The sequence below is a fragment of the Argentina anserina genome, chromosome 5 (assembly GCF_933775445.1).
Source record: "Argentina anserina chromosome 5, drPotAnse1.1, whole genome shotgun sequence".
Classification (NCBI taxonomy): Eukaryota; Viridiplantae; Streptophyta; class Magnoliopsida; order Rosales; family Rosaceae; genus Argentina; species Argentina anserina.
Genome location: NC_065876.1, coordinates 16,601,338 through 16,626,263, shown reverse-complemented (window position 1 = coordinate 16,626,263; position 24,926 = coordinate 16,601,338). Strand labels below are relative to the sequence as shown.

The following is a 24,926-nucleotide window of genomic DNA, read 5'->3' as shown; positions in this document are numbered from 1 at the left end:
CTTGTGCTTGTGTGCAAGGTTGATGATGAATGAATGGGGAGGCCGAGCCTCTATATATAGGAGTCAATGAAGCCCTCTTGCCGTCCCTTAAGGAGGTAGAATCCAATTGGGAAGCTGAAATCTTATTTGTCATAGACTTTGATTCTTGTACTCCAAATCCAACTTGATGTGGGAAACCAAATCCAATAGGGAGAACACATATGGGCTGCACGGCATCTCTCCATGTTCAACTAGGAATAGCTAGGCCGGCCTCTTCTTCTCCTTCTTCAACTCGGATATGATTTCCTTGTCTCACTAGGAATGCATCACGACATCACTACTTCCTTTCCAAGTATGAATTTTCTTTCCTGAAAAGAATTCGACGATTAAGGAATAGGAAAGAATGAAAATAGGAAAGTAGAGTCCTAATCGAGTAACGAATCCTAGCTCAATAAGGAGTTCTAACACTTAGTACAATTTCATCATCAAGTCATTTAATTTCGGCATAGCTCTCCTTAGAACATAAAATGACAATTATGAACCTAAAACAAAAATAAGAAGTAACAAAGCATAAGAATATGGCATATATACATTAAGAACGTCACACTTTGTGCTCCTATCACACTGTTGAAAAATTGTGACTCTAACTTCGAAATCAGCGAAATCACTCCAACCAGAGAAACACCCACATGTTTTTAAGCGGAATCAGTTTGATCTCCCTTTCTCTATCGATTGCTTCTCGTCTTCTAAATGGATTTGAAGCTCCATTAACATCATTTTGTTGATCTTGGTGAAAACTGATTTACCAACTCATTGATTTTGCAAATATGCCCTCACGTCTTAACAACGTATTCAGCACCAACATACATACGCCGATGTATTATATAACTTGCCTTTTTTAAATAATAATACTTATTGAAATATAATTATATGCATAGTGAATGTTCGCTTTAAAATTACATAGCGAAATTCATTATTTTACTATGGTTTTGTCATATTTTCACTGTATAATCTAAAATATAATATAAAGATCACTTATAAAAAATTTATCTAATTTGATGATCAATAAGGTGTTAAAATTTAAAACATTACTAAATCATGCAACGATCCAAATTTATACAACCTGAACCATGTGTGTAAAACACGATGATGAAATGCCAAATAATCATCGATTTGTTAATTGTATGATAACATGGGTTAATCTAGTATACATCAATGTATGTTATACATCCCACATCCAACGGTTGACAACGGATATTATTTTTTTGACCCCTTATAAAACATTATCGACCGTCGGATATGGGATGTATAGCATACATTGATGTATACTAGAATTTTCCTGTCAAGAAGTTTGAAGTAGAAACAGCAAAAGCTGCACTCTGACCAAAACTAGAGAGGTAAAACAAACAGCAGAGAGCGAGTAGTCGAAGCCAATGGAGGAAGACGAAATGGATTCCCTGTTCGAGGGCATGGTCTTGTTCGACCCCAACTCTTCCCAATTGGATTCCGACTCACACCCTCCTCCTCTCCCTCCTCAGGACACCGCCGAAGATCGCAAAATCGAATCTCAAGATGCTCCGCCGTCGCCGCCGGGATCATCATCTGAACCCCTCGACGAGAATCTCTTCTCCGACCTCACCGTCCAATTCCAATCCCCTCCGGTAGAACAACAAGATCCGATCAAATCCACATCGAGACAGAACTCGAGTTCCCGGAAGAAGAAAAGAGCCGCCGGATTAAGAATCGGATACGCCAGACACTCTTCTAACTCTCACGATCGCTCCCTCTCTATCGACGCCGATGACGTCATCACCGACGGTATTGATTCCCTCCCGGAGCCCAGCCCTTCCACTCCATCACTACCACCAGTCCAACCCGAACTCAGACCCGAAGCCGAAGCGGAGCTCCAATCCGATGAATTTGAGGTGACTCCGGAGGTGCGGCTGGAGCAGAGCAAGGCGGTGATCGGCGAGAAGCTGAGGCGTGCTCGTGAACTTGCGGCGTCCGTTTCGTCGGCGAGGAAGGACTCGATTGCGAGGAGGAGGGCAGCGGCTGACGATCTCAATGTGGCGTCTGTCGATTACGGCAGCCTGGAGAAGCAGCTGGAAGAGGCATGTGAGGCTGAGGATTTCGAGACGGCGGAGAGGCTTAGTGACAGCCTTGCTGCTGCTCAGGAGAAAAGGCAGGTTCTGTTGGCTGCATTGAGAGACGCTGAGGCGGATTGTGATGCTGTGGACTCGAAAATGCATGAGGTTCTGCAGTCACAGATCGCCGCAGAAGAAGAATGTGCATCTCTGCTACAACAGTTTGCTACTGTGAGAACCTATAAACTGTTAGATTGTTATTTATTGTAAGCATATCGATGCATGTTTGCGTAGTAAAGCTGGTTAAAGTAGTCAGACCGGTTAGTAGTTTGCAGATGGATCGATCCAGCATATGTAAGTTTGAGTATATTAGAAATGATTGTGATTGTTTGTTCTGCATTGCAGGATGCTTCAAATAATGCAGATTTGGTGTTAAAGGCGGCAGAAGAGCTGTCTTCCACAGAGACAGACAAATGGCTTTCATCGACAGAAGCCTTGGAAGCCAAGAAGATGGAATTGGAATTTGAGTCACATATTATTGGCGAAGCGGGGCTTGGCTTAAACAGTTGCATTGAGACTTCGGTGGAGGATGACAAGAAAGAGAAAGAATCTCTCTGTAAGAAAAGGGACATTCTTACAGATGAACTGGAGAAGCTTCTTGCGTTAGTAAGAGAGAAGGAACAGGAAATCGCACAGAATGATCGTGACATCCGGCAAGTTGAGGAAAAGATTGCTAATGTTCTGTCTGGCTTTGGGGAGATGCAATCCACTATGGAGGCCAAGTCTAGTGACTTGCAAGAAGCTCTTTCTCAGATACACTTGGAGAATGAAGCTCTGTCAACACAAAAGACAGAAATTGATGCTGTCCTTACTCAGGACCAAGAGAGGGGAGCAAAGTTGAGGGAACTGGCCAGGGTTTCTGCAGAGGAAGCTGAGGGATACCAACAAGTTGCTGCACTTAGAAAGAGTCTAATGTCCTCTATTTTGAAGTCTAGGGAAGATAAGGTCAGGTTAGCAAAGACTGAAGAGAAGCTTTCCGAGGATGTTCAAAAGCTCCAACAGGATGTTTCTGCAGCAAGAACTTCACTTCAGGTATGAACGTTTCTAGTTTATGCCTATAAATTTTTGCTCCTAGATATATTTTTTGCTGCATAGGTGTTATGTTTTTCCATAAGAATTGGCGTGAATGTTTCACCAAAATATTTGTAGCGGATGATGGTTTCCTGCATCGAGTCTCTGTTTTTCCCTTTAGAACTGACATGAATGATTCCACCAAATTGTTCGTAGCAGACAATTATCTCCTTGTTAAATAAACAAGTATCCAAAGAAATGAAAGAATTACTTGCTGCATATTAATAAAATTATGGACTTATAACCTACTATGCAGAAGTTGGTTTATTATGTGTAAGATTGAGAATCACTGCCCAACAGCCCAACCCAGTTGCCCAGTAATACAAATTCAAAAACACATGCGTGTTCGGTAACCCATCTTCTTGTGAGAACATATCTCCCTCCTATATTTAATATAAAAAAATCAATTAGAACAATCCATTAGTCCAGGATATATCTCATATTCAGTCCCCCCCCCCCCCAATCCCCCAAAAGCACAGACGCACACACACGCCCAACTTTATATCTAACCTGAGCATTTGAACATGTTAATGTTCCTTATAAAATGTAACTTAAAACACCTGATGATATTTTCAAACCCTCTTGATCCTCCCAGTTATCTCTATCTTCCCTTTAGTTGTCGTATACGCTATTTCATGATGCCATTCATTAAACATAGTGTTTTTTCTTGTTTTCAGGAACGGTCTTCCAGAAAGTCAAGCATTCAGCAAGATATAGCGTCCTCTAAGCAGAAAATTATTTTCATTGATAAAAGAATACCAGAGCTGGAAGCAGAAAAGAAAGTTGCTGCCACTGCAAGAAATTTTAAAGAAGCTGCCCGGATAGCTGCCGAGGCCAAATCATTGAATGTTGAAAAGGATGGTTTACAGATTGACATGCAAAAGGCCATCTCAGAGCTTGATAAGCTTGAGGAAGAGATTAAAGAGACTGTCAACAGACTGCAGGAGACTGAGGGGCACATTTTGTCCAAGGAAAAAGAGGTAGCAACAGCTAGGTTTCAGAGGCTGCTACTAGTATCTGGTATTGCTAAAGCGGAAAGAGAAGCTGCTTTGGACTTGGGTGATATTGAGGAAGCTAACCTGCTGCTTGCAGAGGCTGAAGCAGCCGACTCTGAAGCCAAGGAACTTGAACCGGTATACAACTTTAAACTGGAAGAGGTAGAAAGTCTACCAAAGCACTTTATGTCTGTGGTGCTCATATCCACTCTTGGGAAGAAGCAGTTGGAAGAATTGGCAGCATCTGTTCAAGTTTCTCCGGCATGACAACTGACAGAACAGGAGTGAGTTAATTTATCAATGATGCTTGTGGTGTTGGGATCCACAAGTTAAAGAGGATTCCAATATTGAATGACTGAGAAGCTGGAGCAGCTTATGAACTGTGTTCCTTTGGCAACATCCAGCTTTGCAATTGCATTTTCCCTTCAGCCATGTGATTACTGCCTTGATTGTCTAAGGGCGCAAATTCCTCATCTTAAGGATGAAAGGTTTGGAATCCCTTCCACCCAACTTATGTTCCCTTGAGCTGTGTCTTGTCAGTTAGTCGGAAAATCCAGCTTTCAATCACCACTCAACATTTTATCTCCCTTTTTTGTATGATTTTAAATGAGGAGGTCTTCAACGGTTTCAGTGCATACAGCAATTTTCTGCTGCATAATTTTGTACCATACTAAGTTTATTGGTCCGTCCAGTGTACTTGGGAGTTTCTCTTGGTAACTGCGTAGACAAATTGATACAGATTTTTTGGTGGGGAAAAATAAATCCTTGTATGAATACATGGATTGGTCAGTTTTGTGATAGCTGTGTACCATATTTCAAGTATGTGGAGATATATATAAATTGCTTCTATAACTGGTTTCTTTCTTCTTACTTGGGATTGTTGGTTTTGATCAGAATATTGGCATTGTTTTGTCATTTTGACTCCACTGCTGTTGAATCTTCTATTGCATCTTTTAAACTCGGTCGTTGATCATTGCTTGTTCCATTTTTTTAATTTTTACTGTCTAGCAAAAACAATGAGTTGATGATGATTGCAATAGCTAAACGCCCTATACCTGCTTGCAAGGCTTCCAACATGCACCAACCAACTCATTCATGCTACAGTGTCTTCCTTCGCAACTGTTATAATCTTGTTAGCATTCTATCGTTTTGGACTGCCTGCCACCTCAGATTCAACAAATTACAATCTCAATAACAAGAATGGTAGCTTACCTTCTTGATACATTATTGCCATCTAAATGAATTTTCAGTTTTGTTAATTATAATTTGATTGATTCAGTATGCCAGGCTCATTGGAGAAAAGCATTGGTACCCAAATTCTCACCTTTTTAAATAAATAAAAATCAATCTAAAGGGCTATATAGAAAATATTATGAAGAAATTAAGTGAAAAATTAAGTGTTTTCAGCAGAGATTCGCTGAAGTTCTGAGGTGCTTGAAGGCGTCGAGAACATAATTACATATATCGAGTTCTTTTTTCTGGTGTTATTTTTTGTTCAACTTTTCTGGTATTTCTACAGAACAGAAGCTAGAGTATCAATGGGATAACTGTCTATGGATGCCAGTCTATCTCTAAATCTAACTACATAATCGAAGACAAGGTAAGCAAGTCACCCCTTGTATATAAGCAAGAAACAAATTCTTCACTATTCAGTAATCTAATTTCTATACAAGTATATATGCCAAAACTAATCCGACACATTGTGAATATAATTTATTCGCTATGGATGTGGGTGAATTAATTAAATTATCTGATTTATCTTGATCAATAAGAATAATGTCAACTTTTTCCTTGAATCCAAATTCATCTTTCAGTTCTATTCTCAACCCTTGATGCAGTTGTATTCTTCATCCGAGATTTGTAAAAGTTTGCTGAATATATCATATATGTACAAATGTAAGTGCTAATTAAGACAAAAATGAAGTGAATTATTTCTTTGGAACTTACCGGTCAAAGTACTGGGGAGCTCTAGCAAGGTTAACATCTGCATATGAGTTATATCATCTCACATGATGCACCGTTTGGGTCCTTTAGACCAATGTAACGTTTGATTAGATGGAGGTCCGGACATATGATGATATCACTTGAAAACTCTACGATATAGTGTACAATACATGAGTAAATTAGATCTGATACACAAGTAAAACAGGCCAGTTTGACTTAAATTCATCTGTACTAAGCTAGAGCTAGTATACATAATGCAGCGGTATACTAATGTATTGTAAAAGAACCAGTAACAAAATACATATTGAACTTTTGTCCTACATTGCACTACAAGAGAACTGCAACAGATAATGTGGAAAGATACTTGTAATTACATAGCCTGCACGTAACACAAAAGCCAACAGGCCGCAGCACAGCTTCAAAGTTCATAAACACATCAAACAAGAAACCCACAAACAATTTGTTATGTTCCACAATCTCTTTGCTTTTGTAGTTACAACTTACAAGTTACATGCAGCAGAACATGACCTGCTGTTATTGCAAATTCAATATCGAGACAGAGAAAGAGACTGGTGATAAATAACAATAATACACAAAAACAGTGTGGTTTTTTTTCCTTCCTCACCCTAACCTATCTCGTCTTTATAAATTCAACTAATAAAGAATCGGAGCATTGTTGTACTTGTGCCCAACAGTCTCCCACAAAACAGCAGCCTTCAATCTTGATACACACATTTTAATCTACAGTTTGCAGACCCATCACTGAAACACACCGAATCTTTTCTAGTGTAGTTTGTATCATTCAGACATCAACCCCTACTGTGGTTGGGGCTGTGGTTGTGGCCTGCTGCCGAACGATTGAATTGGAATTCAAGTGTGATTAATTACAATCCAATCCACATTCCTCCAGGACAGGACCATTCGACTTGGCCAAGAATGGATCAATCCGGACCCATAAAAGGGAGAAGATGGAAGCTAGCAGTATTGACCACACAATAATGATAGTAGGGGTCCTGTTCTGCCTACCAAGCAGACCCTTGAGGAAAGGATAGAGATGAACAATCACCCAGAAGGCAAAGAAGAGCTTACCAAACAAAGGCCCCCATGACTCATAACCGTTATTTATTGCATTTGAGATTCCAGCAACCACTCCAACAATGTTTATTATGAGCAGAGTTGTTGGAGGAATGAGCAATGTGGTCCATTTAAATGCGTAAAGTTCTGAGAACTCTGCGTCATCTCCTCCCTTTGATGTCACAGTAAAGTTTGTATCAACACCAGCTAAAACCTTCAGAAGCCCCTGAAACACTGCAAATAGATGAGCTGACACTCCTCCAATCACCCAAAACTGCTCATTTCTCCACCATTCATCAATACCAACTCCACTCCATCTCATTTCCAATATGCCCGTTGCAAAAATGCAGATGAAAAGAGACAGAAACCACAAGCTAGCAATATTGGTCAGCTGCAAGTAGCGAACAATGCGTTCTTTAATCAAATAGATACATACAGATACAAGACGTATAAAGTGAATACTAAATAAAAGAAGGCATATAAAGGGCAGAGCGAAGTCTTATATTCATTACCTCCGGAGTGATAAATTTGCCTGTCAGCAAACATACAGCAGGTAGAGTACAATAGGCAAGAAGGGGAATTGATGTCCATGGGTACACTGTAGCATTTATGTAAGAGAGACGCTCCAGCCACTTTAGACCCCCGCCATACCCATACCAAAGAGGGCAATGCCTGCTCAAAAATATTTCAATTGAGCCAAGGGCCCATCGAAGGACTTGGTGCAAACGATCAGAAAGGTTAATGGGCGCAGATCCTTTAAATGCAGGTCTGTCAGGGATACAGTATATGGATCTCCACCCATGGCAATGCATCTTAAAGCCTGTCAGAATATCCTCTGTAACTGAGCCATAAATCCAGCCAACCTATATTCGCAAACAAGAAAAATTAAGCCAATAAGATCTATAACCTGTAATTAATGGTGAGAAGATAAATCTAACTACGCAACCTATTCCTAACAGATCATAAAAATTAGATGTTACCTCTTTTCCCCATTCGGTTTTATCTTCATAGCCACAGCTAATCACGTGGATAGCTTCTTTTAGTAGAGATGCAGGGCTGGTACTTTTTAGTGAACCTCCATCCTCTAGCAAAGTGGATGCAACAAACACAGGAGATTGCCCAAACTTCTTTTCTAACTTGTGCTCAGGCATTAGAGCCACATTTTCAGTTTCAACACCTGCAAAAAGCAGACATAACTATCTGGAGTCAAACGACAGAGTGACTGGGAATAAAGACAAAACGGGGAGACTTATTTGATATAAAGAGGCATATCTTGACAATGGTAGCAAGCATCTAGTTACTGCTGGTTAAACGGTACAATAGTTAGCAGCAAACCTTCCTTACCATTCCAAACTTCTTAATATGTCCCATTATTTACACATTTTCTTCAATCAACCCACCAATACTTCACAGAAGTATGTTGAAGGCAGAGGGGCATCTCGTTTTTGAAATACAGTAATCATGATATTTACATATAGGACTAATACAAACAATCATAAAAGGCCAATATAAACATTAATATGTTTCATTTCCGGTCAAGTGGACATAAAATATTTACGCCTAGCTTTAAACCATGTAAACTATTATCAACTAAACTATGCATACCACCACTGTTGGAGTTCTGGGGTCTCCTATAGTAGGTGACCACAAGAGACCTACTGAATAATGGAAGAGCTTATGTATTTTCATGTGTTCCAGTAAAGTTGTGCCCAGGATAATACATATACAGGCATATAGTTAAGACTAATCAGAATCTTATCAAATTTGCAGGTAAAGAATTAAAGATGAGAAACAGTTAATTTGAAAACATTTATCAAGAAAATAACTATTTCAAAATGTTATATGACTAAACACAATTTGCGTAATTCATGTGAAGAAGGCTGGTGCATGCCAGGGTACTTTTCATCCAAAGCAAAACTAACATAAAGGCAAAATCATCTCAATCTGGCGGACAAACTGCCCACATATATATTGCTCTTCCCAGATAGTAAAGCTCATAGATAAAAAAAATGGCAATAATTTACCTTCAATGCCCTCTTCAATTCCCTCCAGAGCAAGCACAGGGGCTGTCTCTGCCTTTCTGAAAAATCTTTTCTTTGAATCAGTTTTAGGTTTGTTAGCCTTCTTCTTCTTCCTTTTTCCTGAACAAAGGCAACAGCACCATGAAGGCAAACAGTTGCATGTCCTGGTTGGCGGCTTCTTTACTTTCGGAGCATCAAAACCATATAGAGCCTGCCTTCTGAAGACACATCCAGTTCCGACATAGATAGGTCCTTGGATCCCATCCAAACCTTTCATGTTAATCTGTTATCAAAGATGAATCATTTATCAACTCAAAAAAAAATATGTGAATTGAAAAGGCAATAAACCAGTCACACTGTCTAGAGTCTTACGTCAAAGAACACAGTATTTCTGTTTGCATATCGATCATTCCTGTCAATACCGTCAAACCTCTGAGGGAACTGGACATAGCACACCCTCTTTCCTAGCAATGGATCCATCATGAAACACATAGACTCTCTAAGAGCCTTACTATTGTTGATGTAGTGATCACAATCCAAATTCAACATGTAAGGTGCATTTGTGAGCACAGCAGAGACTCGGACCTGTTCATACAACAAGAGCTCGTAAGCCCCAGAGAACAAACTAATAATAATAAAAGAGAATCAACCATGCGGGCAGTCTATTTCCTCTCTCCCTTTCTATTTAACTTACCAAGGCATTCATAGCTCCAGCTTTTTTGTGATGAGTAAACCCAGGTCTCTTTTCTCTTGAAACATATACCAGGCGCGGTAATTCATTGCCATCTGTATCGAGTCCTCCACTTTGTCCAAGAAAAACCTAGGAAATGTGTATAAACTCGTTATGTCAAAGTTTATTGCAAAGGTAAGTATACAAAAACATCACAATCAAAGTCCAATGTTACAAACCTGAATCATCCCAGGATGATCACGAACATTATTTCCAGGCCACGGAGTTCCATCCTGCATTGTCCACCCTTCCTCTGGAACCTTAGTAGCTTTTGCAACCAAAGCATTAATTCGAACTTTAAACTCTTCATATTCTCTCTGCAAAATATAGTAAGCAGAACATTCTTAATGGATTCTGGAATGAATAACAGACCGTATCAGCTGCTAGTAACAACCATTACCTTCATTGCTCTCCTGTCCTTCACAAATGAAGGGAGCACCTTATCTTTAAGATAATCTATCTTTTGGGCAAAATAAAATTCAGGTGCTCGTGGTTCTATGTTAAACTTCTTACAGAAAGGAACCCACTTCTTAGCAAATTCAGATGTTTCGGACAGTGCCTCAAATGTCAGCATAGCAGCACCATCATCCGAAACATAACATGAGACCTTGTCAACAGGGTAGTCCACAGCAAGAATGGAAAGAACGGTGTTTGCAGTCACCAGAGGAGGCTCTTTCAATGGATCCACTGTACTGACATAAATATCAACTGGAGAAAGTTGTGAAGGCTGGCCCTCCTTCTCATACCTAAAAGGAAACAATTAACGCAAACATTAGATATGTTCAAAATGAAACCACCACAAGAAAACCGTGCACGCATACACTATTTAGATTACTTACCTCAGAGACAATCTGTCGAGATAAGTTTCCCTGTCAATTGGAAGCCACTTGGGAAACTGATCAAGAATCCACGAAACACCAAACCAAATCTCACAAATAACTGAGATAAGCCACAGTGGATATGCATCATTCACAGGATTCAGGACCCGATAATGAAAGAAGAACCCAAGAGCAACAAGTCGAATTATGATAATCATTCTGTAAGGATTGATTTGGCTCGATGAAATTGGCAACTTTCTTGACAAGGGCTGTCGTGCCTCGTCCATTCTGATCCACAAGCAAACGATTTCCGTTTTTAACTAATTTTATAGGAGAGAAATTGAACTAAAACTAAATCACAAATGTATTAGCTAGAGCAATAGATTTTATATGGATGCCTATTTTGCATTATAAAATTGAACTGATTAGATGCAACAAGTTGCAACCTCATAGAAAGGAGCAAAGTTGGGGCGGAGCACTTACAATGGTAGATCAGGGCCATTCCCATCATAGTCAGAATCCTTGCCACCATTTTCATGTTTCATCATCTGTAGCTTCTCCTGCTTCTGTTTCCAACTTTCCATCCTTTCCTTCCAAGCAACACTACCATAGCCATAAGCAGCGAGGTCCTTCGAAGGATCCATGGATCGGGGTTGTACTGCAAACAAACAAAAAGAGCACGATGAATTCAATTTCAAGCCAGCAGAAAGAGATGAATAGATCCTAGTGTGGAGGGCAGTTGACTTGATTGGACTTGCGAGAATGCTCCGTTTACCTGGAAATGCAGGATCTGAGAAAGGAAGAGGGTGGATCCTTTTGCCTCCGGAGTTGGCTCCCATGAAAGAAGGAACCAAAGCATGTTGGTCAGGAGGGATGTCATCAACCTGCAAAATAACAACAGCTCACATATCAAACTCTGAACCCAGAGAGTGAACTGAATTGAATTGGATTGGATTGGGGCAAGCATTACCATTTGACCATTAGTAAGGAGAGGGAGATGAGGAATGGAATGCAGATCATTATGGAAGTCAGACGAGACCGAAGAAGCGCGGCCATAGCTCATGTGGCCATGGAGCATTGCATCCGCGGAAAGCGCATGCTGCAAATCGTGTCTGCTCCTTCCATCGAAGCTGAATTCGTTCTCCAAATCATCCACCCCGTCCTCCTCCTCATCGCCGGCCACCCTCGCACATCCTGAAACATTCAACGATTACAATTCCGATACTCATAGTCATATACTAGCACCGACACCGATCAACTCATCAATTGTAGTTAATTATCATAGCGCTAATTAGTGAGATTACCTTTGAGACGCTTGAATCGAGTCTTGCACTGAGGACAGACCTGACTTCCTTCTCTGCGCTCATACTCGTAGCAAGTGCGGCAAATTGGGAAGGCACACTCGTTGCAGGCCACGAAGAGCTCCCCGTCGGCGTTGAGCCCCACGTCATCTCCGCAAATCTGGCAAATCTGCCCCTTCACCCCTTTCGGCTGCCAAATCAAACACACGCCACACATTCGATTAAATCCAAATCCATTATCTCACCACACCATAAACAAACAAATCAGTAATTACCGCAGAATCGCCGTCGCGCTCGCGGGGGATGACGACGAGCTCATTCCGGTTGTGAGAGCCGGCCACCAAACCAGCGTTGGCCTCCATTTCAGATTCAGATCTGCTGCTGCTAATGCAGCACAAGCCACTCGAAGCTTTCACCAACCACCAAAGCTACTACTACTCCAGCATCTGCTAAATCCAACTCTCTCAGTTAGATTGAGACTAATGAGAGAGAGAGAGAGTCTGAGAGGCTTTGTTTCCTTCTCTCTTTTTAGCTCTCAAAATCTCCACCGACTAATTAGCGCCCTGCTTTTCTCTCTCTTATCATTCCTTGCTTCTTCTCCTAATCAATCTCTCTCTCTCTGTTTAGTAATTCCTCCTTTCTTACCAGTAATAATTATTTCATTTTAATTAATTAATAACATCTCAGCTACTATAGGACTATAGTACCAGTCCAAATCCAATAATGCAAATTTGATGCTTCAACTAAGCTGTACTATAATCAAAAGAGATTTTTTCTTTTTTTTTCTTTTTGGGTTATCAAAATATCAGCCGACACAAGCTGAAGCGTCATTAATACTCACACTGTCATTTAACGGTAACGATGTTTCTTCGTCAACGGATTATGAAATTAATGTGATCTGCTGGCGTAATGGTTTTTACCTCGGGATAATCTCAGCAGTGTTTTGTCCGGGGGCGGTAATTTAGGGAATGACGGCGGGATGGAAACAAAAACATGGGCGTAATAACGGAGGAAACGGAAGGAGTTATTATTTTTCCTCTTTTCGTCGGGAGGAAAATATCTCTTTGCTTTTTGTCTAGTTTCCTGAAATATCTTGTACTGTTGGAATCAATGGTTTAGGCCTGATGGTTGTTTTGTGACTAGAAACAACGAGGACAACCAACCACCTTGCCATCTTTTGCTTCTTTTTCTTTCCTTTAATTTCCTCCATGCTTCAAAGATCTTAACCTAATGACCCTTGAAAATGAGTCTTATTGGAGACCCCAAATCCCTAGATGTGAGAAAATAATTCTTAATTTTTTAGGCAGCGTCCGGTAATGTTTTCATACTTATATTTTTTATTTTTAAAAATGAAAAAATTATGAAAATATGTTTATTTAGTCGCAGAAAATGAAAATTAAAAATATATCAACTTGTACAAAGGTTTTCATCTTTGAAACTTATTTTTAAAAGTTGTTTTCAAAAACGAACCCGAACAAGTTCTAAGTTGTTTGAAAAATGTTATGTATTTCGACGAATGGGAGTAATTTTTTAGTTTTTTTCATGTTTGTTTAATTATAAGCTCAATGTAATTTGGAATTTATTTCTTTGACTATCAGAGTTTCGAGTTCTCGTTGAAATGAAAGCATTTGTTATGATACAAAATAGATTGTTCAATGTTATTCATTTCTCTATAAGAAGTGTGACATTTTGACGTCTTTCTCTCCAAAAAAAAAAAACAAATAAGTAATGCATGCATAGATGAGAATAGATATTGTAAAAATAACCAGACAAGACACGTGGGCACTGGTACATGATTAATGTAAGAAGAGACAGCAATTAACGATCAATCATTCCACAATATAATAAAAACATAAAGGTCGCAGATAAAAAAATTTAAAAAAAAAACCAACTGGGTTACATGTGGAGGTAGGCGGTCACGTCGGCCAGACGGTCTCCTTCTGCTAAGAGCCAGCTGTACCTTCCGTCTCCCGCAACACCTGGGCCCCATCCCTTTCCATGTCCTCTTGTGATTCTTTTTCTTCTTCGAGTTGTTCAGATCAGTACTGTAGCTTTTCCAATCTGCTTTTGACTTTCTCGGGTCAGACTAACCCAGTTAAATAGTTAATACTAGAAAGTTACCCCAATTGAAACTCGTAACGTCTGCTGATTCCGTGATTAGTTCAATCATTGGTTTACCTTCATAATTAATTCGTAACCAACGAGTATATTAATCAGTTAATTATTGTGATTTACACTCTAGCTGCTTCATTTCGTCACTGTGCTTTATACCTTGTTTGAAAGGCTAGTTTACTAATTTTGTAACTGACAATTTGGCAGATTTCAAACATGTGTATTTCGATTTAACTTTTCCGATTTAGTTGGTATTTACGGTTTTTTTAATCAATTGAAACAATTAATATGCTATAACGAACTTAATAAGTCTGTTGTGAGTGAAACTAACGAACTCTCACTTAAAATGAGACTTATGCATAAATATTAGGTGTCATCTACGTTTTAATTTGATTCAAGATTTTTTTTTTCTTTAAAAAAAAGGGTTATTCAGTTAGGTTATTTATGAGGTTGTTTGTTGCAATTTTACTTTAACCTACTAAAAATATATTCATATAATTATGTCTGTCTAGCTTAGCAGCTAGTTACACAATTTAATCAAGGTTTTTGAAAGGATACAATCAAGGTTTAGAAATATATTCAATCCTTAATTTGTTTATACGTCTCTTTCTGCCCTCCCCCACCTAGATCGTTGCATCCTTTATAGGTCCAAATAATTAAGACATGAATCATATTAGTTTCTCAAACCAAATTTTATAATGAATTTGCAGGGAAATTAAGACTTGTGGAATTGATGTTAAAAGCTAGCTGCCCACTTTGTGTGTACGTCTATAGAATATTTTTTCTCATATAGTTAATTACTTGAATCACTTGACGCAAGCAAGGCCAGAGAGTCATAAAGAAAAAATGGTAATAATGCCAGAAGGGTATGATTCTTAATTTTTTTTTGGAAGCTTACTGCTAGACTACTAGTTCTGAGTTCTGACTTGTGACTCCGTCGACTCATCCGTCGGTGGGAAGAGGACAAAGGATTTTAGCTTTACAATTTCAAAGAATCGGAAGTGTCCTCTTTAACTAATCGTCCTTTCACTTCCACAATAAGTGTCCAATTAAAATGTTGCCTTACCGGGTGTCGCCGCCATCATCGCTCAGAAAGAAATTAAACATAACACTACTAGATAGGAACTGAACTGTCTCACGACGTCTAAACCCAACTCGTTGAATCGGCATACAACCGAATTTGTTTTTGTATTGAAAACGCCACTATCCCAGAAAGGTCACGACACATCCTATCTAGCCAGCGGCCCACCCTACGTGATATGCTGAAGACAAGGTTAGGGTGCTCCATGCTTCGATCCCCTCGTACATCGACGGTAAATGACATCTTAAATCTCGGCAAGAAAAGCGTCAAGATGATACAAAAGCGGTAGATGTGACGATTATCATGATTATGTTATCGGTATCCTGGTTTAGCTAGGAAATTAACCAAGTCCCGCACCAAGTTGAACAAAGTTGACCAAGAGTTAGAAAACTTGATAATATCGATTCACCGAACGATATCTAACAAGAATGACTCTCGTGTAAAAATGTTCAATATAAAAATGGTAGATTACTTTATCATTTCGGCACAACTCTAAGTTAATGACTCTCGATTCTTGAACTAAACAAGAATCAAGAATAATGTTTAATTAAATTTGATGTGGTCATTGGTTTAATCTAGTTAGAGACGTCTTAACAATTACTATTTTGGCTGAAAAATTACATGAATAATATACACATTATTGTAGGAGAATCATCTCATATTCATACTTAGTGTATCTTGTCCTAATTAGTATAGCCTAGTTAGATAAGGAATGTTAGATATTCTCTGATTCATCAGGATATTTGTTGTAATGCATGTATATAAGGCTTTATGATATAAATAAAATCACAATTTTTTCTATCGAATTCATTTTATTGTTTCACGTTATCAGCACGTAGCTCTAGCCCTGAAAACCATAGGCCTAGAACCCGACAAAAAAACAAAACAAAAAAACTAAAACCCTAGATTTTTTTTCCGACCGGCCTCCTCCCTACCCCCCCCCCCCCCCCCCATGTCCGGCCACTACCTCTCGGTGGCCTAACCCCTCTGTTTGCCGCTGCACCAAGTTGAAGACAAAGCTTCAAGATTGTTGCCAAGCTAAGAAAAAAGAGAAGAAGAAAATTCAAGATTTTTGCAATTCAAGGTCAATTTATAAATTAAAGTTCCTGCTTTCAATGAAATTTACTTTGATGGAAATTTTGTCTTGCATCGGGGACTTTCAAACTCCATTTTTCTTTTAAACCCGATTCTTTTGCTTCTCGGGTGATACACAAGGATATGACTCCCATGGTATTGAGTTTTAGGTGCGGCTGGGAGTGTCGCTGCAGTTACCATTCGTAGCCGTTGGAGTAGCTATATACAAAAAAGAAAAGAAGGAAGAACAATAAAAATTTCGATCGTGGCACTCATAGCCGCAAATTCGCATCGATTTGACTTGTACAATTATTCTAAAATAGTTTTATCAAATCAAACTTGTTTCGTTAAATCGAAACTAACATCTTCAATGCTTTTCTTATAAATGCTTGAAAATACACGAACAAAGTTTGACATCCTAGATTCTCATGGAACTGAGTATCATCGATGGGTGTCCGACGTGTAAATCACGTTAGTCGGAAAGAAGTTTACTGCTGCCATCAACCCTCCAAAAGAAAAAGAGGACCAAGCGTCCGATGAGGTGAAAGCCCAAACCCTGATGTTTCTCAGGCGCCATATGGACAAGGTACTCAACAAACAGTGCCTCAGGTATACAGATCCGAGTGTTCTTTGGGAAGATCTCAAGGAACGGTTTCATAATGTGCATGACGCACGGTTGCCAACTCTACATGCCCTTGCGCGGCCACCCTGCAATCCCCCCTGCAACAGCCTCACACGGCATCTACAGCCGCCCCGCAAGACCCTTGTAGCTACTATGCAACATCTCTGTAGCACCCCCGCATGCCCCCCCCCCCCGGCAGCATGCACGGCCCCCCTGCAGCTTCCCTGCACTACGACAGTACAGCCCCGCCTAGGCACCCCCGCCCAGGCCCTGCAGCCTCACCCTGGCCATGTAGTGCTACTTTTTGTTCTTTTTCCGATCATAGTTACTTGATCCAATGACAACGTGATTACTCTTTGGCACACATAAGTTTATAATGTGATTTCTCTAAGTATCTATGATACCGTTATGCACATTGAATAGATCACAACTTGTTTTGACCCTTCATATTATCGTTTTTATTCTCTTAGAGAACATTCACCTTGTCTTTTTGAAGACTAATTATGTTTTACAATTCACTTGTAGATGTCAACCGGCGAGATAGAATGCTTAGCAGATTGTGGAATAACTCACACATTTTTGCGGGATAAGCAACTCTTTACACAATTTGTGCCTTACAAATCCTCTGTGACTTGTCTCATTGGGACTGATCAATTGATCCAAGGGCGTGGTATAACGCAATTCTTGCTACCTAATGGTACTCTCATCACAGTCAAAGATGCACTTTATGCACTAAAGAGGAACCAAACCTTGCTCAGTTGTAAGGATATTCGTGCCAATGATTATCACCTGAACACCAAAGTTGTTAATGGAAAGGAGTATCTATGTGTTACCTCTTGTTATGGACGTCATCGTCACACCCGAGATTTGTTTGAGCGTGTTAGTAGTGGGTTGTACTTTACCAGACTATGTGCAATTGAATCCAATGCAGTGAACAAGTCTTTCTGTGATTCAAACACTTACAAGCTATAGCATAATCGTCTAGGTCATCCTGGACGTGATGTGATGATTTTTATATTAAAAACTTCACACGGTCATCTATTTTTCAAAGCCAACAGGCATGTGGGAACCCCACAAGCCGTGAATGATGCTAGCACGGCCGTGGCACCTGTGTCCGGCCATGGCTCGGACTAACGGCCTGCCAAGGCTTTCTCACAGTCCTCTAAGGTCGTGATGAAGCCCAAGGAGTTATGCGATGCCTTTTTCGCGATCTCTAATTTCCAAGCTTGTGCATTCGCAAAGATGCAGGAAACACCTTTCTTTGGAGTTGATAATACACATAACATTCCATTCTTACAAAGGATCCAATGTGATATATGTGGGCCAATACATCCAGAATGCGGACCATTTCGATACTTTATGGTTCTGGTAGATGCATCGACACGCTGGTCACATGTCGATCTATTGTCCACACGTAATGCTGCATTTCCGAAGCTCCTTGCTTAGATAATTAAACTCAGGGCTCACCACCCTGACCATCCAATTAAGTCTATTAGACTAGATAATGCGGGAGAATTCACTTCGAAGATATTTGATGATTATTGCATGTCCATTAGGATTGATGTTGAACATCTTGTACCCCATGTTCATTCTCAGAATGGACTGGTAGAAGCGAAAATTAAGCGGTTACAACTTATAGCTCGAGTTTTAGTTATGCATTGTAACTTGCCCATAACTGCTTGGGGATATGCAATCTTGCATGCATCTGTACTTATTTATTTCAGACCTACCGCCAAACAACATGTTAGTGTGTACCAGTTGGTAATTGGATATGAGCCTGACATTTCACATTTACGCACGTTTGGTTACGCATTTTATGTGCCTATTACGCCTCCATTGCGTAAGAAAATGGGTCCACAGAGACGAATGGAAATTTATGTTGGATATAACTCTCCAACGATTATCCACTACATTGACCCTCAGACATGAGATCTCCTTACTGCTAGATTTGCAGATTGTCACTTCGATGAGACACACTTCCCGCATTTAAGGGGAGAAAAGAACATATATGTTCAAGATAAACGTCGAGAATTGACGTGGAATACCCCCACTATGTCTCATTGGGATCCCCGCACATCTCATCTTGAGATTCAAATGCAACGTATTTTGCAGTTACATAAGGTGGTAGATTCGATGCCTAACGCCTTTACGGATATTGCAAAAGTGACGAGATCAAGTATATCTGCTACAAACTGTCCTGCGAGGTTAGAAGTCCTGAACTTCGGGCAAGATATTGTCGTACCGGGGCAAGGTCGAGCCTACCCTAGGTGGAGGCACGGCGACGGTCACGACTCCTCCCAAGAAGAGGGGGAGGCCGAAAGGTTCCACTGATTCACATCCAAGAAAACGAGCTAAAGTCAAGGCACAAACTAATTCACTCATCATAGACTCAGACAACCCGAGCTTCGAGATTATCTCTGATTATAGCCATGTCCATGAATCAACACTTGATGATATGAGGGACGCTTCGGACTCATTGTTGATATCAGAGAACAAAGAAATCTCATTGAGCGAGTTAAATGCTCTAGAAGTCATGGATAGGAATTCCATGCGGATAAATGATGTGTTTGCTTATTCCGTCGCTCAGGAAATCATCGACGACGGCGACATGGAACCGCGCTCGGTTGAAGAATGTCAACAAAGAGCAGACTGGCTGAAATGGAAGGAAGCAATCTAGACGAAACTAGACTCTCTAAATAAAAGGCAAGTTTTCGGTCCGGTCGTTGAAGTACTGCCGATTGTTAAGTATGTTGGACATAATTGGGTCTTTGTTCGCAAGCTGAATGAGAAAGGCGAAGTTCTGCTGTATAAAGCGCGACTCGTTGTTCAAGGATTCTCTCAGCGTCCTGGTGTTGACTATGAGGAGGAGACATATTCTCCGGTTATGGATATCATTACCTTCCGATATATGATAAGTCTAGTAGTATCTAAAAAGCTAGAGATGCAACTGTTAGATGTGATGACCGCGTATCTTTATGGGGATCTAGATACGGAGATATACATGAAGGTTCATGATGGACTTCAAGTACCCAAGTCAAGTAAGCCACGCAATGCCTATGTCATTATGTTACAACGCTCACTTTATGGACTTAAACAGTCCGGAAGAATGTGGTATACACGTTTGAGCGAATACTTGATTGGGAAAGGATACAAGAACGATGAACTGTGCCCTTGCGTGTTTATCAAACGCAATAGTTCTGGTTTTGCTATAGTAGTTTTCTATATCGATGACATGAACATAATCGGATCTCTTAATGAGTTTGGTGAGACAATAAACTACTTGAAAGCAGAATTTGAGATGAAAGACATGGGAAATACTTGGTTTTGCTTAGGTTTGGAAATTGAGCATAGAGTTGGTGGAATCCTTGTACACCAGTCTGCATACATCCAAAAGATGCTCAGACGATTCTGTATGGACAAAGCTATGCACCTTTCTAGTACTCCCATGGTCGTAAGAAGTCTGGATACCAAGAAAGATCCATTTTGTCCGAAAGATGATGATGAAGAGATACTTGGTCATGAATATCCATATTTGAGTGCTATAAGAGCTTTGCTTTAGCTAGCTCAATGTACTCGTCCAGACATTGCATTATCAGTGAACTTGTTGGCAAGGTTTAGTTATGCACCAACTATGCGTCATTGGACCGGTATCAAGAACATCTTTAGGTACTTGAAAGGTTCCATTGATATGAGGTTGTATTATCAGTATTCCGATAAGAAAAGTGATATTCCGACAAGAAAAGTGATATTCCGACAAGAGTTGATGGTGATGATCGACACAACGTTGCCGCCATGCTCTCCCGAAAAGCTGGACACGGCCTTGTCGTAGCCGCTACCGCCGCCTGTGTTGCTATCAGTGCTGCTTCTAAGCATTTGAATGACAATTCCTCATTTCCTACAACTTCTAGTGATGAGTTGGTAGGATTTGTCGATGCTGGATAATTTTTGGATCCACACAAAGGACGTTCCCAAACTGGTTATGTTTTTACCATGAGGAATACAACGATTTCTTGGAGATCAACCAAGCAAACCCTTGTTGCTACTTCCTCGAATCATGCTGAGATTATAGCATTGCATGAAGCAGTCGAAGAGTGTATTTGGCTTCGAGCAATCATTACTCATATTCGAGAGGCTAGTGGATTAAGTTCTACTACAGTTGAACATATATGTCTTTACAAATGTTGCTTGTATTGAGCATATGAAGTTAGGTTACATTAAGGGTGACAACAAAAGCATATTTTTCCAAAGTTATTTTATAATCAGCAACAACAAAAGATGTTGAATATCTAAGTTAATCAGATTCGTTCTGAGGATAATGTGGCAGATTTGTTCACTAAGTCTCTTCCGAAATCTACATTTGGGATGCATGTGAAACGCATTGGATTGCGTCGTCTATCAGAGCTCCAAGATTGAGTTAAAGATCAGGGGGAGCGGTTTTGTAGAAATCAGGGGAGTCTTCATCACATGCATTGACCATTTGCAGTTAGTGCATTGTGCTCTTTTTCTCCTTCGACCAAAAGCTTTTAATTTTACCCAAGAGGTTTTTGTTTTGCTTGGCAATGTTTTTACCAAGGCAAAAATATTGCACTATGTCACATTAGGATCATGATACAAGGAGGAGTGTTGTAGGAGAATCATCTCATATTCATACTTGATGTATCTTGTCCTAATTAGTATAGCCTAATTAGATAAGGAATGTTAGCTATTCCCTGATTCATCAGGATCTTTGTTGTAATGCCTATATATAAGACTTTATGCTATCAATAAAATCACAACTCTTTCTATCAAATTCATTCTACTGTTTCACATATTTAATTGATTTAAACGTATTAATTATACGGTGGTGATGTTATTTTTTGATTGAAAAACTTAACCTAATACTAATCTCTTATATAAAGCAAAAATAAAAAGAAAATTGTGTTCACAAATGTATGCGCATATACTAGGCCTATGAAGATTTGGGTTTATTGTAGGGAAAAAAAAAACTTTTTGCCAACGTTTGGTTTGGTTTTATCACATTCTCTTTTTGTAAGAATTACAAGGAACTCCACAGCAAGGTGTAATATCCTAATTTTTGAAGTAGATAAAATTCTATTTTTCTTTTGAAAAATAGAAAGAAAATATCGTCACGAGTTCGTCATATTTTTTCAGTGAATTTTTCGGAGTCCCAACCATTTTAAGCAATTTTCTAAAGATTGTTTGAAATAGCAACATATGGCGACGTGTCACATTTATATTGGTCAAGAGGTTTCTTAGTGACCAAGTTCAGGAAGAATTTTTAAATTCTCCCGGATAACCACGTAACAATGTCCAGTGATACTCCATTCTAATCAGCATTTGACACTTAAGATTTAATTAAACAAATCATATTTAAACTATTTAATCAAAGACTATTTTGAGTTTCTTTCTAAAACCCTACACCCTACACTCTAATACCCCAAACTCTAAAACCCCAAACCCTAAACTCTAAACCCGAAATTCTAGTTCACAATTATCAATACACATGAAGGTCATTTCATAAATAATAAACTTATAATTTTGATGTAATAAATCCATGTGTCAAAATATAACAAGTGAGAAGTACCACTAGACATTGTCACGTGGTTCTCCGGAAGCATTGAAATTTTTTTCCAAGTTATGTTGCCTTTCTTGTCAACTGTGTATTTTTAGTGAGAGAGTGTCTCTTTCATCAATTTCTATGTACTTTCTAATTATTATTTTACTAATTTTTGCGACGAATTTTTCATAGATCATAACTTTTTATCCGTAACTCCGATTCGTAATTTGTGAGTAACTACATATTCGTATTGGTGTACTCTTTCTATCCTAGAGGTTTGAGGTAGATCCAATGGTAATTTCTATAAGGCTTATTTAGGTGTCTCGATTTACGATCCTGGTGACGATTCGTACTTTCGAGGTGAGTGGTTTTCTGTAATGTGTTCCAAATATTCTTATATGTTTTTAAAATAGTCGAAAAACATGTTTTTGATCTATTTGCGAAATATCTATCTATTTTTAAGTGAAACATGTCGATTTGTGAATTGTGTTGAAATTATACGTATTATAGTGTCATGAAACATGTGAACTTCTTGATTAAGTTATACCGAAGTAAGAATGTGGCATACAGAGGTATATGGAAGAAGGTCGTTAGGTGTCCCGTATGAATCACTAAATTGAAGGATAACTAATAAGAATGACTTGTGTGATGTGACGCATTATTATGAATTGTGCGTATATGATATACTATTTTTATAGAGCGTGTAAAATGATATCGCTTCACTGAAATATTACATTACCCACCCACTGGGCGCTAGTTTTTTGCTCACCCACTCATTTATACACTCTTTTGTAGAAAAGTGTATATTTATCGAGTCAGGAGTTGATTGGGCGGGCCTAGAGTGAAATGCCTAGAAAGAAGTTGTTTTTATTTTTATTTACATTCCGCACTATAACAACAAATCGCTTTTCAGGACCGCCGACTGCCGGGACCGGGCATGACACAAGGTCTAATATATGTTCAACCTGTATACAAGAGATAATAAGTATATATAATGCCATACAATTTAAGAGATGATCATAATACGATTAAAGACCAACATAGTCTAAATTAACCAAGAACAAATCACAATCCAATACATTCCAAGTTCAAAGTACCAAATTGCACCCATGTGGTATGGCTCAGATGGCAATCCAATGGGCCTCTAAACAGGGCGAACGCTGCTTCGATACTAGTAATAGGTCGGAGATTCAAACCTTACTTTGGATAAAAACATACATGGGGAGAGTCAGGCCCTGGCTCGGAGGCTAAAGCTTCGGCTTTGCCTTTCATTCATTCATCAAGATATCAAATTGAAATCATACTCCAAATTAAACAATCTAACAAATGCTCAAACAAGAAATTAAATGCATAAAGGTAAGCTCAAATCTTCATTTTTTTTCCTTTCCACTAACCATTGAAGAAACTAAAAATTTTGAAGCATTGCTACTCTTTGAAACTTTAGACATTTCTACAGCCTTTAGCTTTGTTGGAGGGTTGCTCAAATCTCCTCTGGTGTGCACAACTTCTCTAACCTTACTATTCCTCTTTTGAGAGTCTATTGGGTTTTAACGGGTCCTAAGGGACAATACAAATTTTTATCGGGCTTAGCTCGCTAAACTCATTATTTTAATGGGTTTTTAACACGCTAACATATTAAAAGTCTAGTCCACTAAGAACTCACATGATCTGCATGGTTGCCAGGCCTTTTAGGGGATAATTATGAATAGCTCCAAAGAATATTTAGAAATAAGTGTTGGAGAGGAGAGATCCCACATCTTAGAAGTGACAAAGAAAATAAAAGCTTATAAGCGGGTGGATAATAACCAATTGTACCGAGGCCTTTTGTGATTAAAACCCAACACCTGTGAGGTGGCTAAGTTGGGACAATATCGGTACAGTTGGTTATTATCCACCCACTTATAAGTTTTATTTTCTTTGTCACTTCTTAGATGTGGGATTTCTCCTCTCCAACACGCCCTCTCACGTGCAACCTAATTTTTAGGTCTGCACGTGACAGATTAACATCCCACATACTGGACCTTGGTTTATTTCGTCCCAGTATGTGGGATGTTAATCTATCACGTGCAGACCTAAAAATTAGGTTGCACGTGAGGGGGCGTGTTGGAGAGGAGAGATCCCACATCTAAGAAGTGACAAAGAAAATAAAACTTATAAGTGGGTGGATAATAACCAATTGTACCGAGGCCTTTTGTGATTAAAACCCAACACCTGTGAGGTGGCTAAGTTGGGACAATATCGGTACAGTTGGTCCACGGGCCACGCTTGTCGCTGTTTAACATGGTATCAGAGCGGGTCCCTCTCCAGTCGGGCCTCTAATCTGTCGTAGGCCCGAGTTGGGTGCCACTTTGTCATGGGCCCAAGATGGGTGTCATTATCATGCCAACGGAGAGTTTCCGATTA

The 24,926-nt window shown here is 39.4% G+C and overlaps 2 protein-coding genes across 2 annotated transcripts; one reads left to right on the top strand and one right to left on the bottom strand.

Moving 5' to 3' along the window:
- Positions 1 to 1,345: 1,345 nt before the first annotated feature.
- Positions 1,346 to 5,041, top strand: LOC126796302 (uncharacterized). The gene is made up of 3 exons (XM_050523096.1): positions 1,346 to 2,294; positions 2,469 to 3,155; positions 3,872 to 5,041. Exons 1-3 carry the CDS (start codon positions 1,413 to 1,415, stop codon positions 4,454 to 4,456), a joined length of 2,154 nt encoding a protein of 717 aa, XP_050379053.1. The 5' UTR covers positions 1,346 to 1,412; the 3' UTR covers positions 4,457 to 5,041.
- Positions 5,042 to 6,521: 1,480 nt separating this feature from the next.
- LOC126796298 (probable cellulose synthase A catalytic subunit 3 [UDP-forming]) lies at positions 6,522 to 12,642 on the bottom strand. The gene is made up of 14 exons (XM_050523092.1): positions 12,353 to 12,642; positions 12,081 to 12,267; positions 11,747 to 11,970; positions 11,552 to 11,660; positions 11,260 to 11,434; positions 10,798 to 11,064; positions 10,359 to 10,704; positions 10,138 to 10,275; positions 9,923 to 10,048; positions 9,601 to 9,813; positions 9,232 to 9,511; positions 8,188 to 8,384; positions 7,720 to 8,070; positions 6,522 to 7,598 (listed from the first exon to the last, which is right to left on the bottom strand). Exons 1-14 carry the CDS (start codon positions 12,437 to 12,439, stop codon positions 7,014 to 7,016), a joined length of 3,285 nt encoding a protein of 1,094 aa, XP_050379049.1. The 5' UTR covers positions 12,440 to 12,642; the 3' UTR covers positions 6,522 to 7,013.
- Between the last annotated feature and the right edge of the window lie 12,284 nt (positions 12,643 to 24,926).

Excerpts from the sequence above, each read along its gene's own strand:
- LOC126796302 (XM_050523096.1), top strand. The coding sequence starts at position 1,413 with ATGGAGGAAGACGAAATGGATTCCCTGTTCGAGGGCATGGTCTTGTTC. Across the intron at positions 2,295-2,468 it reads TGCTACAACAGTTTGCTACT|GATGCTTCAAATAATGCAGA; the intron begins GTGAGAACCTAT and ends TCTGCATTGCAG. Across the intron at positions 3,156-3,871 it reads CAGCAAGAACTTCACTTCAG|GAACGGTCTTCCAGAAAGTC; the intron begins GTATGAACGTTT and ends TCTTGTTTTCAG.
- LOC126796298 (XM_050523092.1), bottom strand. The coding sequence starts at position 12,439 with ATGGAGGCCAACGCTGGTTTGGTGGCCGGCTCTCACAACCGGAATGAG. Across the intron at positions 11,661-11,746 it reads TCCTTACTAATGGTCAAATG|GTTGATGACATCCCTCCTGA; the intron begins GTAATGCTTGCC and ends GTTATTTTGCAG. Across the intron at positions 8,385-9,231 it reads AATTGAAGAGGGCATTGAAG|GTGTTGAAACTGAAAATGTG; the intron begins GTAAATTATTGC and ends TGCTTTTTGCAG.